The sequence below is a fragment of the Trichoplax adhaerens genome, genomic scaffold (genome assembly GCF_000150275.1).
Source record: "Trichoplax adhaerens TRIADscaffold_4 genomic scaffold, whole genome shotgun sequence".
In the NCBI taxonomy this organism is placed as follows: domain Eukaryota; kingdom Metazoa; phylum Placozoa; class Uniplacotomia; order Trichoplacea; family Trichoplacidae; genus Trichoplax; species Trichoplax adhaerens.
Window position 1 is genome coordinate 2,228,796 of NW_002060946.1, and position 19,749 is coordinate 2,248,544.

The 19,749-nt window shown below is 33.0% G+C and overlaps 1 protein-coding gene across 1 annotated transcript; it reads left to right on the plus strand.

The window, feature by feature from the left end:
* Positions 1-2,480: 2,480 nt before the first annotated feature.
* Positions 2,481-17,227, plus strand: TRIADDRAFT_55384 (uncharacterized protein; the record flags this gene model as incomplete). Its single annotated transcript, XM_002111368.1, has 27 exons — positions 2,481-2,574; positions 2,873-2,931; positions 5,161-5,439; positions 5,931-6,153; positions 6,443-6,506; positions 6,677-6,735; positions 6,919-6,990; positions 7,193-7,253; positions 7,439-7,500; positions 7,673-7,747; positions 8,050-8,169; positions 8,305-8,913; positions 9,098-9,400; positions 10,176-10,208; positions 10,670-10,978; positions 11,087-11,386; positions 11,855-12,157; positions 12,261-12,351; positions 12,508-12,569; positions 12,720-13,025; positions 13,146-13,448; positions 14,184-14,483; positions 14,875-15,186; positions 15,330-15,632; positions 15,786-15,938; positions 16,563-16,685; positions 16,839-17,227. The coding sequence occupies 27 exons, from the start codon at positions 2,481-2,483 to the stop codon at positions 17,225-17,227; spliced, it is 5,367 nt and encodes a 1,788-aa protein (XP_002111404.1).
* Between the last annotated feature and the right edge of the window lie 2,522 nt (positions 17,228-19,749).

Sequence of the window (19,749 nt, forward strand, 5' to 3'; positions counted from 1 at the left end):
GATTCCATCACTGGTACTGTATACTATGGATTAGAGTTTAACTTATAGTAAACACAGTTGATGATACTGTAGTAACTCTGTGGATCTTTAGAAGTGCGTTTAGGTAGTTATGAATGATTAGAACCTTGGAGTTCTGGTGAGTTATAACGAAGCACAGTACAGATATAGGATAATATGAATACCATGATGAATACCATTGCTAATTTATTTCTTAAAGTCCTTGATACAGTATAATAGCAAGGGGATTGAATGATTAAATGACACAATAAAATTGCTATACTGTAGATATACCAAAGTGTAGGCTTCCATGTATAAATTCTGGTGAATTTAGTAATTCAAGTAGATATGTATGTACGCATAGCAATGTCTTTTTGCTCTACATGTATCCCATCATTCCTATAGCGGGTTATTTATTATCTATAAGTTTACACTTTATTTATTTTTAATTTATTCAATTCTTATGTAAAATACAGAGAAATATTTTTGTTTTCTAGGCAGATATTGGTACAAATTATATACTTATCAGTTAGTTTTACTGAATTTGATCCAAAATACGACGTCATCCATCTGCAGTATATGAGCGCCAAATACGGCATTCCTGATATTAATAATGACTTGATAATAGCAATAGATTCGGCATTCAGAAAGAACTATTTAAAGTCGAATTATTTACGCGTAGTAATTACTGTGCTAATTGTTGATAAAATTGATGAATGATAAATGATGATTATTGTACACCGATGTCATCTTCGATAAACTAAAATAGACGTAAAAGCAAGCCGTCTTTTTGATCGATTAATTATTTAAACTAAATCAATTCATTAATAACTGATGATTCATCGCATAATTTTAACAACATGCTTATTTATTGTTGAATGATAATAAAGAATAGCTGAAATGCTTATGTACGTTATATTGTGGCGGGTATTAAAATCTTATACAACTCATCATTCAAATATTTTCAAATGATTCATCGATCTTGCTTGGAGAACATCCAAATTATATTTAACTGTGCGCCAATTTATTGTTGACAATCAAAAAAGCTATAAAATTGTCCTTAAAAAATCGTAAACAAGAATAGTAGTGTTTTTACAGAGTGTGTGCTATCAACTGTTTGATAATTGTTCAGCAATTTACTAATAATAAAATAAAGGGGATTTATAAGCCTGTATGGCTAGTATAACTCAAGTACGCCTATAATTACAATCCACTCTTTCGATATTTGTCTGCTATTATTGACAATAGCTCGGAGGTAAATAAGCGGGCAAAGTAGTAAGACTCCTTGGTAAAACTGCCAGTTTTCCTAATTTTACCACCATGATCGTAGCAGTTACGGTGGAGGAGTATTGCTGAAATGATTTCAGTAGTTACTCGTCTAAAGCTTATCAAAGGTATAACCCTATATTTTAATCATATTTCTACTAAACTGGCCACGATACATTGCGTTATGTTAATAGTATGTCTCTATTCTAGGATTATACAGTAATTATATTATTATTAAAGCGGGCTAATAGATATAGCTGCCTCACATCGTCTATTCTGTTTCGATTTTCGTACACACTGTTGATTGTCATTGTTAGAATTTCAGAATCAATGTTATTAAATATGCGTATTCACAGTGCAACAGCTCATCAGCAGTGACTGGATTTAGCTTTACAAATGAATTATTATTACAGCAGTAATGAATTGGTTGGATTTCAAAAAGAGACGTTAGATACTTTGATTAATGACGCCAAGTATCCAAGGCATAATGCCTACGAGCGTAAAACACCCATTTCTTAGGTATCCGTCGTTTGTTCTTGCATCATTCAATGATTACCAGCGCTGTTGACGATGCAATGTTTAATGTTATGGTATTACATAGATTAGCTACGATATGAATAAGGCAGGTTAAAAGATACTGTATCTCGAGTGAACTAGAGCCGCATTTTACGAAGTTTGCATTTAACTTGACTCTCTCTTTTGATTAGTCCAGTATTCCAGTTTTCCATCCAGTGAATAATTAGCAATAGTACAGTTTAAGGTTGCACTTTGTATGTGAATTAATCAGATGATAATTGTGCTTTCGTTGAGTGAATCAGGATTAATTTCAAATGGCACTATCTGTGAATCAGTCATTAACAAGTATACTATGGTCTAGTGAACAAATTAGGAGTAGTTTAAGGCTGTACTTTGTCTGTAAATTATATCACCTATTATAAATAAACTGTGCTATGGATCCAATGAAATTGCGTATCAGTCATTTTGACACAATAAACTGAAGGTAAACGAAGGACTTTGGAAGGAGCCTTTCTCTCTCTGTTCCTATTACAGTCCATTTCTATTTGATCTGCACAGATCTTGGGTTTATATTGTCACTAAATCACTGTGAATACTTGAAAATATGGGTAAAATGAATAAATTATGTTTCATTTTTTTTGCCCGTAGCCAACAAAAATAAATGAAGCCATCGCGTACTTCCACCGCACCATCACGTGATCATGGCTGCGGACATGCGGTCGTGGTTGCTTTCCCGTCGTGAGTTGAGCGTCATAGAGAGACTGTTGACTGTGCAATGTTGTCAGTCCAGTGAGGGTGTGTTTTTAGTCATCTGTAGTACCACTTGGACGACTGTAGGCTGCGAACGTAACCATCAAGCACGTCAGTTGAAGACGCGTCCGTCGGTGTCCTGTCGCTCTTGTTGCTGACGCCATTGAAAATCTTTTCTTGCCCATTGACTCTTTCCAATATTTCCCAATTTTCTTGGCTATTGCAGCAGTTGTGTCGTTTAAAATCAGCTTTTACTTGTTGGACAAACTTAATAGTAGTATTAAATGAGCTACTAGCTTGCCATTGACCGATATTCATATCAAACTTGGATCAACAATGGTAGGTAAACTTTGGAACTTGGTCTTACTGATGTTAATCGCCGGTCATCTATCTATAAATCAAGTAAGTTTTCACTGCTCAATAACGCTAATATAAATCCATTACTGGAAAAGTTGTACAACTTGAATGTACTGTATATTGTAGTGGAAGTGGATACAGAGTATCTCAATATATTCTTCATGCTACGTATACCAATACCTTTGAGGGGGGAAAAAATGAGAGAGAAAAATATTACGAAATTTCAACAATCATGAGAAAGATGAATTGTGCCTTTCGTAACATTTTGCACGATTTTTTCCTCCCCAAAATAGTCGTTGCATCCAAGCACCTACTCAGTAGATGACGATATATGTTTGTCCGTTGATACCTTTCCAAATGGACGTCGTTGTTGACGTCAGTGAAAATGGTCATTATTACACAGGTTGAAACTTTCTATAGACAGAATGGTACTGTGCTATGACTGCGATAGATGGATATAAATGTTGATTGAGGAGGAAATTAAAATGATTATAATCGCTCTCCTTATTTTTAATTTTCCTATCATTACTGTTTCAAGCTTTCGACAATTGAGTCATTTTATAAGCTTAAGTTGAGTGGCTTTGATTGATTGACCACCGCATGTTGTTACTACATTAAATGAAATGAAAAATTGGTGACAATACTAATGCAACAACATCAATATGGAATGAATTAATTAACACTTACCCAGCATTTTATTGGCCAACAACGGCAAATTATGGAAGAAAAATATTTCCAAGGAAATCCATGAATGATAATACCTTACTAGTCATTCTAATTACGGGTAATTAATGAATTAATTCATTGGACATTATGAGTAATGGCAGTTTACAAATAAGGAATGCTATCATTCCATGGATGGTTGTCCTAGGCATGAAAACGATTGCAACTCATGATAAGATAAATTACATATTATTATTATTATTAATCCATCAATTAATCATACTCCTATGAAGGAACTAGCTGTTGACGCATACAATGATCATGACAAGAACGAGCATAGACACTATTTCGTAATTTGAAGTCAGTTGCGATGGTGTTCTATCCTTTTGTCACAAGTGGATTAGTAAGTTCCTTTTAAATAGGATTGCAACCATCAGAACGATCTTTTATCGCTGAACACAAAAAATACGAAATTAAACTATGTTCATGGTTGAAACCATGTACTAATCGCATCGAGAACTGACAATGTTTTCGAAAGGCAAGAGGAATAGTTTTCAAGCCAGTGCTTATTTTTTATACTCTACTGTAATTTTCTATTTCCACTCCAGTGATGATTTAGTAAGTCACGGTACTGTATCCGTCGCATGTCAACTTTCTGATATCTATGGTAGCGGCTTGCATGGAATTTAGTCTTAAGTGTACCATCCCCATAAATGCTTTACTTGGTTGAAATGAACGACGTAAATTAAGCTAGAAAACTGGATGATGTTGCCAACTTGAGAAAGTAAAAAATGCAAACTATACGTTGTTGCCAAGTACGCAATTCGATCTTACTTGTACAATACGTGGAAAAATCGGAAGTCAGACTGCCTGTCTTAACATTTGGTACAAAAGTAAAAATAATTCTGGTTTCGAATTTACCAACTTGACATTTATCGTAGAAAGCATTCTCATTAATACAAGGCTATGAGCTTCAGCTTGAGAATCCTTTAATTATCGCATAATGATGATAAATATTTAATATGTTCGTTGGCCTTAAACCATCTTCATTAGTGAAGGGATAGATGCTACAACATTTTAAAATTTTAATCAAGGTTTATATTTGGAAAATTGAAGGTAATTGAGAAGTTTAGATAGAAGTCGTGTAGTGGCTGACAGCTGGTAGTATTGCAGCAATATTAATAATCTTAATCTCAATGTGTACTGTAAGCATGAATTATCCGGAAAAATCTTGAGGTATTCTTTATATAATTATGTGCCAAACCGCGTGAGACGGTATTAGAAATCAAAATCAAGTACTGTAGTTGAAATAAAAGGATGTATCCTACCTTTCCAACTATATTAAGTTTTTTTATGCACATAGTACGGTAACTATTCTGCTAACTACGATAATTACTAAATTTTCAACGTTGCTCTTGGTCATCAATCAAATCATGCACGTAAAATTACTATGAATGCGTTATAGTTATAATTTTAAGCGATAAGGTGATACATACGAGTTACTTGTGAATTAATTTAAGAACATTTACAACATATATATTAGTAGACGATGATTAGTTACTGACTAAAGTAAGCCATACATATACTTTACTATTCGCTTTGATCTTTCAGGTAAATTGCCAATATTCTACTCGTGCCAGACTGATGTTAGAACTGGTCCAATATTATAATCCTAATGAAAGACTTTATGATGGAAGGAAATGCGATGTATTTTCCGCGTGCGATTACGTTTTTGAGATAGCAATTGGCACATCTGGTCGAAATAATAGTTATTACTCCCTCGTAACCAATACCTTTGAAAATGGCCAATACATTCAGTTCTCATCAGGAACAGCGCTGGCATCCAATGTTGGAAATCCAATTAGGGTTCCTATTCTTACGGCATTACCGGTAGGCTATGAAAATATCAGGATATTTGATTTCAAGTACTGTAATTATGCATAACCGATACACAAAAGTGTCATTTGTTTTTGTTAATAATCTGTTACATTGCTATAAAATTTTAGCCTTATTACCAAGTTAGTACCATCATCATTGATTGGGTATTGCTTAAAATTTGGTAGTTGATGATACAGTACTTCTCGTCAAGACAGGTATACCGCTATTACAAATTACTTTTTAACCGTGCAGTGCAGTATTTTACTACATTACCAAATGTATGGTAGTAGTGGTTTATTATTAGTTCAAATATTATAACGATAGCATACTACAGTACGTGTAGCTCCTGGTCTGCTAACGATAAACAATTATAAAGAACACTAATTTATAGCATGCTCGGATTGATTACCATCACATAATTTATTCGAATCATTCATTATATTTAAGACAGCAACAGTGTAATGATTTTATATCTTAAATGAATTTACTATCTTATTCCAAAGGCATCCGAATCGATACAATTATCTATCATCGTCAAAGACAACGAATTCAATTCGAAATTTGAAATTGTGGATTTTTTACGCTACTATAGCGACGCACTATCCGGAACCTCATTAAATAATCTAGTTATTACTGGTACACGAACTAAAGTCAATCCATCCAAATTAACAGTCAACTTTAAGATAGAATGTGGGACTGGCTGGGAAGGCCCCAAATGCGATAGAGGTACATCGACCGTATAGTATTAAAATTATCTTAGCAGTACTATAATTTGACAGTAGCAAAACTTCATTTTAAAATAGTCCAATAAAACTTTTGAATAAACTTAGTTAAATACTACCAATGTTACTTGTCCTAATGTTAAGATTGAAATATTTGTACGTAATTATTTTTAATCTTTATAAAATAGTGCAACAAAATTTTTGAATAAACTCAGTCAAATACTACCAATATGTACTTGTCCTAATGTTAAAACTGAAATATTTGTATGTAATTATTTCAAATCTTTATAAAGCTATCTGCCGCTCAGGCTGTAGCGTTACGCGTGGTTCATGTAACAATAGTCCATTTACCTGCAGGTAAGTTTTAAAGCCTATAGCACTATCAAATTGGTATTCTTGTTGACTATTTTCTTTGTAAAGGATAAGATCTAATAGAATTGTACTTTTGCTCAGTTTCACTTTTGTTGCTGTACATATATTGTATGAATAAATATCATTAAGCCGTTCTCATCATAAAATATGAATAGTTGCAATCCTGGCTGGACTGGATCAACATGTGATTCTTGTATAAAGTTATCAGGCTGTGGTAAATCATATAGCTAAGATCATTTTTATTTTTTTCAATGAATATTTAATGCAGGCTTCTTAGAGATTATGTAATCTTTCATCTACATTAGTGCTTTTATTGGACACATTGACGTGGATGTGTAATTTGTAGTAGTAAGAATTAATTTATTTTAATGAACTTCAATTGCATGTTGTTTTTTAGTACATGGCTATTGCCGCCTTGGAAATGATTGTACCTGCAGCACTGGTTGGCAGGGATCGTACTGCAATATAGGTGCGTAAATAGTTGCTGGCGTTGAGTTATATTATAAAGTTTATGAATGATGTTGTCCATAAAAATACTATTAGAGCCTATAGTGGTTTGAGTCTTTTCAACGAATTGGATGTATTACAGCTAAAACTCTAGTTTATCGAATTAATAATTTGCATATGTTATATGATGCTCTTTAACGGTAATCATTGTTGCTATTTTCAAGCGATATGTTCCGGTGGATGTAATGCTGAACATGGACGGTGTGCCTCGCCAGATAAATGTTTGTAAGTTGAAATTGATGTGTGATAAAGTAGTTATAGCAATTTGTAAACTGCTACAAATTTAGTTACGCTCTCTCTCATATGATCGTAAGTATACTTTTTCTCTCTGTTACGTTCGGTAATGATTAGCACTCCATAGCTTAACTGAAGCATAACTTATGCTGATATTTGTTTTCAACTCGAAATAGATGTGACTCTGGATGGACTGGTACAAGCTGTGATACTTGTATTAAATCGCCACACTGTTCAGGTATGAACTAACTAGTATCGCCACCTTTATACCCTATTTACTCTTAATATCGTAAGACATGTCAATAACGACGGCATGGTATATACTGTACTTGTTCATCCTAACTTTGATTAAATTCTTGAAGCCTGTCTTTGTTTTCTATGTGTAAAATAAAAATGTCTGCTTGAATTAGAATTACATGGTTATTGTCTCAATGGAAACGATTGTCTCTGCCATGATGGTTGGGGTGGTCCAAATTGTGATAAAGGTACGGATTTAGAAGCTTTGGCTTCGCGTTATTAAATTTGCGATATAATAATTACAGCTTATAATGCTTATAAAATTGATTTTGTTACGTAAAATAACATTTAAATCCTTTATCGCAATTAACTCAATAAGTACTCGTATTTCGACATGGGATCTCTTAATTGGTTACCTTTATCAATTTGTTTTCTTTACTTATTAACGATTGTATTAAAATTTTATTAACATTATGCGATTTTGAATTAGCCGAATAGCTTATCGCCCGTATTTTATTCTAATTTTATCATTTAATTACTGTATGTTTAGACTTAAATCCATGTAGTAACCCTAATCGTTGTAAAAATGGTGGTACATGCCAGCGTTTAGGAATAAATACCTATAGGTGCAACTGTCTACCAAGATATACTGGAGGTCACTGTGAATATTGTACGTTAGTCATTTAAATTATATGGCTTTTAATATTTTGTTGTCAATGCTACTTTGGTAATTATCTTGAGCAAAACTTCTATGTCAGCATATATTTACAAACTATTTGTTTGCTGTTTTCGACAATATGTTTAGCGCCACCTGATAAGCCTCAGGTACGAAATATTGCCATCAATGCTACACAAATAGCGATAACATGGGATAAATTCCAATCAAACGGTGGCTACCCTTTAGTTAAACTATACTTTCGATTAGACTATTATCAAGTTAGCAGCTTCGGCAGCCCCGTTTTCGGCACTAGATCTTCATCTAGCAACATCTCTTATGAAATTAACGAGGCCACCATTTCTCACCTACTGCCCGTAACCTATTATAGTGTTAGCGTTATCGCTTTTAATGGAATTGGTAAGAATAGCAGTTCGTGGAGGAGAGTAAAAACTATAGGTTATCCTCCACACCCTCCGATCATTAATAGAATAGTTACAACAATGAATGCTATCGATATTGAATGGAACATTACATCAACTGGGGGTTATGATATTTCGGAGGTTCAGAGTTTCCTTGAATATCAAAAATGGTCAGATTATTTTGAAAATCGAGAAAAGGGTTTGACTAAGATACTTCTTCATCATTATCAATATCGAATTGACAAATTGCAATCAAATACTGGCTATAGATTGCGTATTACCGTAAAAAATCCTATTGCTAAGCGTTCTTCTATATGGATCAACGAAACCACTTATGGTATGGCTAGTTAAGCTTTGTACTTTATTGCTTATATTTCGTGACATAATTACCAGTACAATGTATCACAAGTTTGCTGCGCAAGCAGTTTTTAAGTAAATAGCGGAAGAGTTCCAATTTCACTATGGTGTTCTCTCTGAATTTCACATTTTAAAGAATCTATTTAATTTAATTTATTTTACAGGTGTCCCTGGTCTTCCAATTATTTCTAGTTTAATTAGTACCTCCACGACTATAATTGTTCGTTGGTTACCATCTCCCTCAAATGGTGGTTATACCATGTCGAACTTATCATACAATGTAGAATACTTGCAGGCTGATGGCTATCAAGAACGTATTTGTCCAAGATGTACAGTTTCGCCATCAGTTAATAACGTTTACTTTCTATTAAATAAACTAACGATTGGAAGTCCCTATGTAATAAGAATTAAGGCAACTAATCCAGGAGGAGAAAGTTATAGCAGTTGGAGAAGAATGTCTACAAAAGGTGTGTAAGTAGTCTTGCGTTATGGGCTTGATATTTTTAAGTACAAGAATGGGCAACTAAAAAATGAGAAATCTCCTTTATCAGGTGGTCCCTGGTACATAGTGTATAGAAGTACTTCGTAAAACAACTGATTTATTTAAAAAAGTAACGGTTTAACAAAATTCAGATTCCTGTTATAGAATCCTTGAGACGTTTTATCACGCTAACATTATACTTACGGTATAACCTGCTAATTACTTTATCTAGCTTTTGTGTATATAAAGTTGACGTAGTATTAGAACATTGTCATTGTAAATTTTTATGTAATAAGTCCTTATGCTCTATAAATATTCTTATCTAAACTTTCACTCCCTGTACATATTTGTATCGAATACTACGGTATCATCATGGTTTGATTCATGTTTGATTGGGTTTTATCTTTAGGATATCCGCGTAACGTAAAAATTGATCAAGTCTTACGTAATTCTACATCACTAAATATCACATGGTTTCCAGTCGTTGATAATGGCGGTTACAGTTCTTCCAGTCTCATATATTTTATTGAATACATCAACAAATCCAGTCCTTTCAGTAATAGCCAATCTAATTGCGATGCTTGTAAAAGGACAAACAATGTTACTACAACTTTTGTAGTAGTATATAGATTGACAGTATTGACAGAGTATTATGTTCGGTTACATGCAATTAATCCAACAGGAGACTCAAAATCGTCGTGGCAAAGTACGACAACTTTAGGTCAGTTCTTTAATCTAGATCACATATAATATCTTTACAGATTTTCACGCTATTTCTTCTACTCGTGTAACAGGTATGCGGATAGCTAAATATTACTACTTTCAAATAATAGTCGTATCTCATTGCAATAGCCAAAGCTTAAAGCAATGTAATCAATAGGAATTGTCGTTATTTAATACAACAGTATTAGTATTAAGATTATCTATCTATTTTGGCTTTAGTCGTTAAATGCTTTGCAAGTTTATTCAGAAAAGTGTCTGGATTCTATCCTTTTAGCAATTTCTTGACAGGAACTCTAACATCAGGCTATTATTTGTATAGTATCAGTAATTTAATTTATTAGTATGTCTAAACGTTGTATTACATGAGTTAAATGTGTAAATCGTTGGTAATTCATGAACTCTCCTATGAGTTTATCAAGCTGATGTCGTTTATTTTTCTAATAGAAAAAGTATTCAAACATAAAGTACTAAATACTTGCTAAATTATGCCTTTTCGCTACTAACAGCTTGCTTTTGTAAAATTTGGTTACAGGATACCCTCCTGATGCTCCAACAGGTATTACAATTGTAGCCGATGCGCAAAGAGCCACGATCACATATAAAAGAATCAAATATTACGGTGGTTATAGTTTAGGAAGCATTACGTTTTATGCCAGATATCTCATCAATAACGGACAAGTGCCTAATACTGATTGTACGAACTGCTATAAGAGGACTTATGGTACAGAATCTTCGATTCAATTAACTGGTTTATTGGTTGGTACAGTTTATTACATTCAAGTTGTTGCAGCTAATGAAGCAGGGCAAAATGCCAGTCATTGGGAAAGATTCACAACGAAAGGTTATCTTTGAAATTGTATAATCGTATAACGATGTATATGTGCTTTACAGATCTAATTTTGAATCTAATATTATGCATTGATAAATTCTTATGTACTTCTGTTTACAGGTAAACCAAGTTCAGTTACTGGCATTAGAATTACTGTTTTACCCTCGGGGGTTATAATTACATGGGATCATCCAGCGTATACCGGAGGTTACGATCATTCACAAATCACTTACTTTGTTGAATACGGTGTTGCTGGTACAGGCAGTGATGGGTGCCAAAGTTGTACGACTATCCCTACAAATAGAAATACCACTGTGACTTTACGCGGTTTAGGGAGCTCAAGAGAATATCGAATACGCGTCATAGCAAATAGTCCAGCAGGCGTTTCAGCTAGTAACTGGACATCAGTGTGGACAAGAGGTATCAAAAATTGTTATACGAATGTTTTTAGCCACGCATTCGTAATTATTAGGTTGTTCATAAACTTGCATTGCTTTGTTATGTACCCTATGACTGTTACTTATTGCTTTTAAATCATGACGCTCAATACGATATTTTTTCTTATAATGAGGCATTACACATCGTACGTTATGCATTATAATTTCTATTTATGATTCTGTGTATGCGTTTATGAAATATATTTTGTTCATATTTTGCTTATCACGACACCATTGTTAGCATTATACTTGCATGCACGTAATGGTTTAATACTGATTGTTAATAAATCAATACTGTCATTTCTATCATTATATGATATGTAATGACGTCGAGGTGTTCTTCTCATTTCAAATCGGATAGATATATGTTTTGGACTAACAGATTCTTTATTACTTATTGATTGTTCCAATGGCTAATAACATTGACTAATTTTCTACTGAACGTTAATAGGTGTTCCTTCCGCTCCATCAGACATATTAATTGGAAATATTACCTCAACTTCGGTTTTAATTAGTTGGACTGCTGCTAAAAGCTACAATGATCAGAACTCAACTGATGTTGCTTACCGTGTCAAATATTCCATTCATCGTATGCGTGACATTAACTGTAGCTTTTGTCGCCTTACTTCTCCAACTTGGCGTACATTTATAGTACTAACAGGATTAGAATCTTACACTGCTTACGATATTTCTGTTGTTGCTTCCAATAATCTTGGCAGTAAATCTTCTACTTGGTTTCGATTTGTTACTTTAGGTACGCGAAAAGTATACTAGATCATACTGCAGTTGATCATAATAATTGCTCGCTGTTTTGAATTAATGAAGAATTGTTATACCTCTTTAAATCATTTTCGCAGGTCAACAACCACAAATGCCACAAATTATTAATACAGAGGCAACATCGTCCTCAATAACAGTTAGATGGAAGTTACAAGACTACAATGGAGGGTATGACATGAAACAACTATCGTATTATTTGCAGTATCTGGCGGGAGAGGAGTTACGTGAAAATTCAACCTGTCATGCATGTCATAATACTTCAATCACGCAAGCAAATCATATTCAAATCGCTGGTCTGTCACAAAACACCCGGTATAATATTAGGGTTGTGGCTGTTAATCCCGCAGGGACAAGTGTTAGCAAGTGGATGAAAGTTTCTACTACAGGTGTGTTTGTATGAAATGGTATGTGAATAATGCGCTAACATAGCTAATTTATATAAATATTAGAGTGATTTTATTATGGGTTGATGAGATGCTTTCAGCAGTGCATAATAACAGTTAGTCTTGTTTATAATTTGTGCTGTAATATTATAGGCCTTCCAGAAAGACCCACAATTGTCAGTACTACAGCTATCGATTCGTCTTTGATTATTCAATGGAATAAATTATCTTATAACGGTGGTTATCCTGTTGAAAATGTAATTTTTTACGTGCAATACAGCACCAAGGAGCAACAGAGCAACAGTAGTCATTGTCAATTATGCCTACTAACTCAGCCAGTTAGGAATATCAATGTTACTGTAGGTGGTTTGAATCATTTAACGTTATATTGGATTCGCGTTCTAGCTGAAAACGTAGTCGGTAGAAGTTATAGCCGTTGGCATCAAGCATGGACATTAGGTACTGTGTTACTATGATCGAATCCCTATTTCTAGAATGCAATTATTTTGTGTTACTTAATAGATTTCAGGCGAAGTTAATCAAACATGAAGTTACGTTGATTTTCTTATTAATCATTAGGTTATCCTCCTGGCTTAACTTCAATCACTTCTTCTTCCTCTACTCCTTACTCAATTTTTTTGACTTGGAGAGAAATCACTGATAACGGATTATATAGCATAAATGAATTAGTTCTTTACGTTCAATATGTCACAAAAGACTTTAAGACTCAAGATTGTAGATATTGTCATCGTGTAAATACTACTTCAGCAACTTCAGTCGTCATTCCGAATTTAATATCTAATACTATTTATAAAGCTAGAGTTATTGCTCAAAATACCGCTGGAAGTACTAAATCAGCATGGAAAGATATAGCGACAAAAAGTAAAGCAACTTACATTCTTAATATATATATATATATATATATATATATACATTATACACGTATGTAACAGAATTCGATACGTATAAACTTACGAATTGTTATTTTTGGGGAATTACTTTAGATTCCATACACTCTGGCATAGAATTCAATGTGATCAAGGTTACATCTGAAACAGCCACTATAAAGTGGACTGTAGAAAATCCAACAAACCGTCACCCTCACACTTTTACGATAGAATATGTACAATCTAATATTCCTGTCTCTGGCTTAATTTGTTTACACTGTCACAAAGTAGTGAATCTCACTATCACTCAGTATCAGCTGGTTAATTTATCGATAAATACGATTTATAAGTGGCGAATTAAGGTTTACAGCCTTCAGGAAACCAATATTACAGACTGGAAACAATTTAAAACTACAGGTATATCTACAGTAATTTCCCTTCTTCTGAAATTAGTATGATATTAGTAAATAGTTAGATTCATACATTAGCTTAAATGTCTATAGTGTAGTGTACCTTTATTGAATCTCTATGGTATGCAAGAGAATTATCAAATTTGATTATTACAATTTTGTGATAATAGCAGATATTGTTTGAAGTTTTTTCTCCGCTTAATATCGACATTATATTTATTAATTCATTAAAGCATTTAGTCATTAAATTTTATGAGTTTTGAGAAGCATTTACTAAAGATAGTAACTCGTCATTCTAAATGTTTTCATTAAATTGAAAGGTCCTCCTGATAAGCCACATATTATCGCTGCAACTACCAACAGTTCGACAGCTGCAATTACCTGGACTTCCATTGATTATAATGGTGGTTATGATAGAAGTCTTTTAGTCTATTATGCTCAATATACGAATAGGGAGTTACACGATGATGATTGCTTGCAATGCATGCGGTCTAGAAATATTACGGTAACGACTGCTGCAATTAAGAATTTAAATAGTAATTCAAATTACTGGGTGAGGATTATCTCGCATAATCCAACCGGCAAAAGTTACGGGAACTGGATGAAAATCAAGACTAAAGGTAGGTCATGAGATTGTCAATGTTAGGCTTAGGGTTATGTCTACATTTTCTATAGCTGTTACTTAATCACTCTCAATTTCACCCTAGTCTTATTAAAAAAGTTAATTATAAATTTGCTGTCAAATTATCGCAATGGAATCTGTGGATAGACGCAATAAATTTATTAGTTTGCATTGTAAAAGGAAGTTTTCAACATAAGAAAAATATGAAAATATAATAAGACTGTATAAACACTTATACGGCTTTTGTAATTATACCGTATCATTTAACATTGACGATGTCACATGTGTGAACAATACTTCTGAAAATCTTGTTAACTAATAGTTACGATCATGAGAGTCCATGATTTTAATTAAATTATAATTAGTCTCATGTATGTAAATCTTTGTAGGATTACCTGATAAGCCGAAAATAACTAGTATCGTAAATAGCAACATCACGACAATTCTAGTCGATTGGGATCCCATTCGGTATAACGGTGGCTACGACTTATCATTAGTAGTATACTATGTCATATTTGGTCCAAGTGTAATGGACGGTGGCATCCCAAGTCCATGTGAAAAGTGTAATCGAAGTTTGAGAACGTCCGGGAGTATGGCCATGTTAACATCGTTTATACCGCATACTTATTATAGTTTTAGAGTTGTGGCGAACAATGTAGTTGGCAGTAGTAGTAGTCCATGGGAGTATTTTAAGACTAGAGGTAAGTGAGTTTGATAGTCAGCAATGTCTCTAGAACATATGTCAAGTATTAAATTTAAAAAATATATTTTTACTCATTACTATTGCGTTCGTACAGTACTAAAAGAGCAATACGTGTATTAAACATTTCCATTTCTTGTTTAGGTCTAGCTCCAAATCTCTTGAATATTAGTAGAATCATAGTAACAACTAATTCGATAGCTATATTTTGGCAATTACTATTCTCTGGTGGCTATCCTATAGAAGATATAGAATTTTTTATTCAGTATATCGAAGGACAGTGTCAGGAATCCTTTAATTGTACATTGTGTCAATTTATTAAGTCTGAAAATTGGTCATCCTTTACTATTAATCAGTTACCCTCAAACACCAATTTTTGTTTCCGAGTAGCAGCATCAAACGAAATTGGAACATGCTACAGCCAGTGGATAAGCAGGCGGACTTTAGGTATGAAAAATTTATAAATGTACGAATTGTTAGTAATATTTATTACCGCAAATTGTTAACGATATATTTCAACGTAAAAACGGAGAACGCTCGCCTACTATAACTCTAAAATTGAAAAAATGTTCTTGTTTATGCTCACGAATGAAATAATAGAGCCTACAGTATCAACAACAAAAATATCGGAAACTACGAGTATAATCACTCAAAGTCAACCGACCCTTGGAAGTACCGCGCCAGCTACGTCACTGGCAACTACTAAGTATTCAATCTTTCCACCTATACCTCATGTTACAGCAGTTGAGGGAGGTTGGAATTATATAAATATTTCCTGGATATCGCTAAAGAGAACAATTGATCCATCCACTTTTTATTTTATACGTTATAAAGAGCAAGTTGACGAGAATATGACTTGCTACGATTGCCTTGAAACATCGGCAATTTATCAACATCACTACTTGCTAAAAAATCTGCGGAATGATACAATTTACTTAATTCAGGTGGTAGCTAAGAATATGAATGGAAAAAGTTTTAGCGCTATAGTTCAAGTAAAAACAAAGGGTAATTTATATATGTCGAAACTTTAATGTATCTACTTTACTTGTTATAAAAACTTTAATAGATTAATCATATTGGATTCTTAAACGCATATGATAATAATGGCTCTATACTTTAAACGAAGGCGATTTAAGCTTGTAATAATAATGCTGCTTTTTTTTCATTAGAATATCTCTTTCAGGTGAAGTTTACTGTAGTTATGACTGTAGAAAATTTATATCTTATCTTTTTTAGACATCATTTTATTATCAGCCTACAATTGTTAGACATATAGTACTTTTATAGGTCTAGAAATACACGCTAAATTACAATTTCTTAACACGGTACTCCTGATTAACTATTTTACTAAAATATTAAACTAAATCAATCCTACAGCACCACCGCAATCAATCCCGGCCGTACGTACATGGCTTGGACCGATATTAGGTGGAGGAGGAGCAGCAATCGTTCTTATGATAGTAGCTGTAATTTTTTCTATTAAGATTATAAGAAAGCGAGGTATGAGTGATTTCGTTTCTTCTAACTTTGATTGCACAATTAACTATCGTAAATTTTTCAATCAGACTAATTAAAGGCTAATCCAGGATAAATTAAATTAATATACATATTGATATTCACTTAACATTTGAATATAAAATTTTATCTATTAAGGGGCATTATTATCTGGCAACCAAAAGAATAAGCAACGGCAGCAGGATTCAATCTATGAAGAAATTGACAATTTTACTAATGTTTTATACGAAAGTGGATCAACACTTGGCTTAAAAATAAAGAATGATACAGGTACAGATTTACCTACAAATATCACTCCCGATAGTCCATTCAGACGCCAAGCAAGTAGTATCAATTCAACAACGACGTTGCTTACAGATAGTGGAATATTTCATTGTGGGGATGATCAAAACAAACCGAAACCAGCGTTTAATCATACACCTGGAGTTCCGCAGTTACAACGATCACTGTCTGATGATGAATGTTATAGTTACATGTATAGACAGCGTAGTAGAGCTAATACTGCAGAAGATTCATCTTTATTATAATAGTTCAATATATTGATCGCTTACTAAGCAGCATAATGCAAATAATTTCGCGATATAAATAATAGGTAAGCTAGTTTTAGCCCCATCAAGGTTTAATGATTCTTTATTAGCATGCAGTAGTAGTACAGATACTTATATCAACTTTTAAATAACTTCTGTAACATAGATACCTGTTACGTGGTTAATGTATTGAGGTAATGGTTTCTTAAAGAAGGCTATTTGTAGATTACTTGACAACAGTGATTACGGATATTTATCTTAAGTTAAAATTTTAATCTCTAACAGAGGTACCACTTCAGAATGAATTTGTCATTCTGACAAGAATTTAAGCTTATATTAAATGGGTGAAGTCAATGGTTCATTCTTATATTCGTTAAAGCACTTTTGTTAACTTTTAGTATTATTTGTATCAATATCTGATGCTGTAATTCTGTGAACGGCGACAGCCAGTCCGCAGCCGCTGACTCTTCAAACCCTCCATCACATTTATGTTATTTAAATACTGTACCATATAGAATAGCTTTATCCCTGTGCGTGTTTAGTACTGATATTTTTTCTAACTACTCTGTCAATCTTTGTCTATTTTAATTATTGCAACTTACGCAAACGGTATTACGGCGTCTTTAGTAAGCGCAAGTTGTTATAGTACATATTTAAGATGTTAATAAATAAAAATTTAAAGCATAATGAGAATTGGCAACTGAGTCAACAATTGGATTATGCAACGAGAATCTATCTATCTCATTAGTGGCATTTATACCACCAAGTGTAGAAATTGATTGATTCCATTTAAATAAATACATGGTTAATGGCTAAGATACTTTTTGGTCTAATATATTAATATATATCGGTTTAGCATGATTTAGATACTCCCAACGCCTACGCAATGACTCCTTTGAAAAATATCTTAAAAGCTATTTTATCAGCGTTAAGTTTGATTTGTAAGACAGATGCAAGTGAGAATTCAATGTTAACTCTGAACCGACCACAGATTAACTATTTATGAACATAATTATGAAAACTTGTCAAATTCTAAATCGAACGTGCTATAACCAGGAATTATATGTTCAGTAAAGTACGGAATATCCATATCGAAACTTATCATCGCTGTCATAAAATCATGGACTGAGATTAATAAGTCGTGATAGGGCTTTGATCGCTAGAACTCTTTTAACCCTCTTTCTTTATAATTTACTTTAAGAAGTACTTTTCTCCCTTGTGAATATCTGGATACCTTTGCCTAAACGACTAAAACTGACAAAATGTTCAAAATTTATCGATCAATTTTCCAAGGATTGCTTCACTATTCTTTAATATCCCGTATCCATGATATGTAGTGAAACTTTAATAACTATTTATTTCTCTCTCAATATGATTGTAAGTCAGCGATTTAACTCAATAGAGCTTTTAATAATTAATTTCATGTTACTTCGAGGCTTCAGGAATAACAATGTTACATATGTTTACGTAGATCAAATTAGATAGACAGAGCTATAAATATTGCTAGCCAATAAATACTTTACCGTATCATTGGACGAAATATGATTAAGTTTTAAAATTAATTAATTTATAGGAAATTATTTAAATACTATTGCGATTATTCCAGTATGAACATTAACTTGTAAATGGGTAACGATTACCAGATAAAATCAAAATAGTCTAAATTTTCATTAAAGTAGTAGGATAGAGTGGTGTAGTGATTTCAGCTAATTACAGTAGTTTTGTGTAAGTGGGTATCAAGCGATGCAAGTATCCTAATTACAATTAATTATGGAAAGAATTTGCAATTCAAATTTCATATAGAACAAAATGATGTCACTGTATGTATGTATTCTAGCCTAGAAACAAGCTAATGTCAATGATAATTGGTAAGAGATATTTCAAGCTAGAATATTACTTCATATGTGACATACATGCTGTAGCCTAAGTAAAAAACGGCTGTAACTTCTGCAGTATATGAATGCTATCAGATAATTTATATATTATTTTTTGGGTAAAATGGCATGATTAATTTCATTAATATCCAATTTCGAAAACGAATCGTAGAGGACAGGAAATTTACTTTAGTTAATGCCAGCATATTAAATAAAGGTAAAATTTAAAATCTGGTACTTAATCAAATCATAGCTAGCAGTAACAGTATACAAATATTGCATTAACTATCTTATTGGCCTGAATTTCACGATTAACCATGGGTGTTATTTCAGTTCATACTGAAATATAGGTATCATAAAATTGGTGTAGAAGTGATAAGCTCCTTAAATTAAATAATACCATTAGCTAACTAAGATCGAGATAACCTGTATCTGCAAATTCATGAATTCGCAGAATACGCCGTATTTAGTATGGGTATAGATACTTGCACACCGCTGAAATAGAATAATGCCTACAGCGAAACAAAAATAATCTTGAATTTATACATCGATTTATGTATCTATGCAGGTCATTACAACATATTGCAAATTGAACAGTTCTGATTGAAATGACGTTCGTAGATATTAAATAGCGGACAATAAATTATC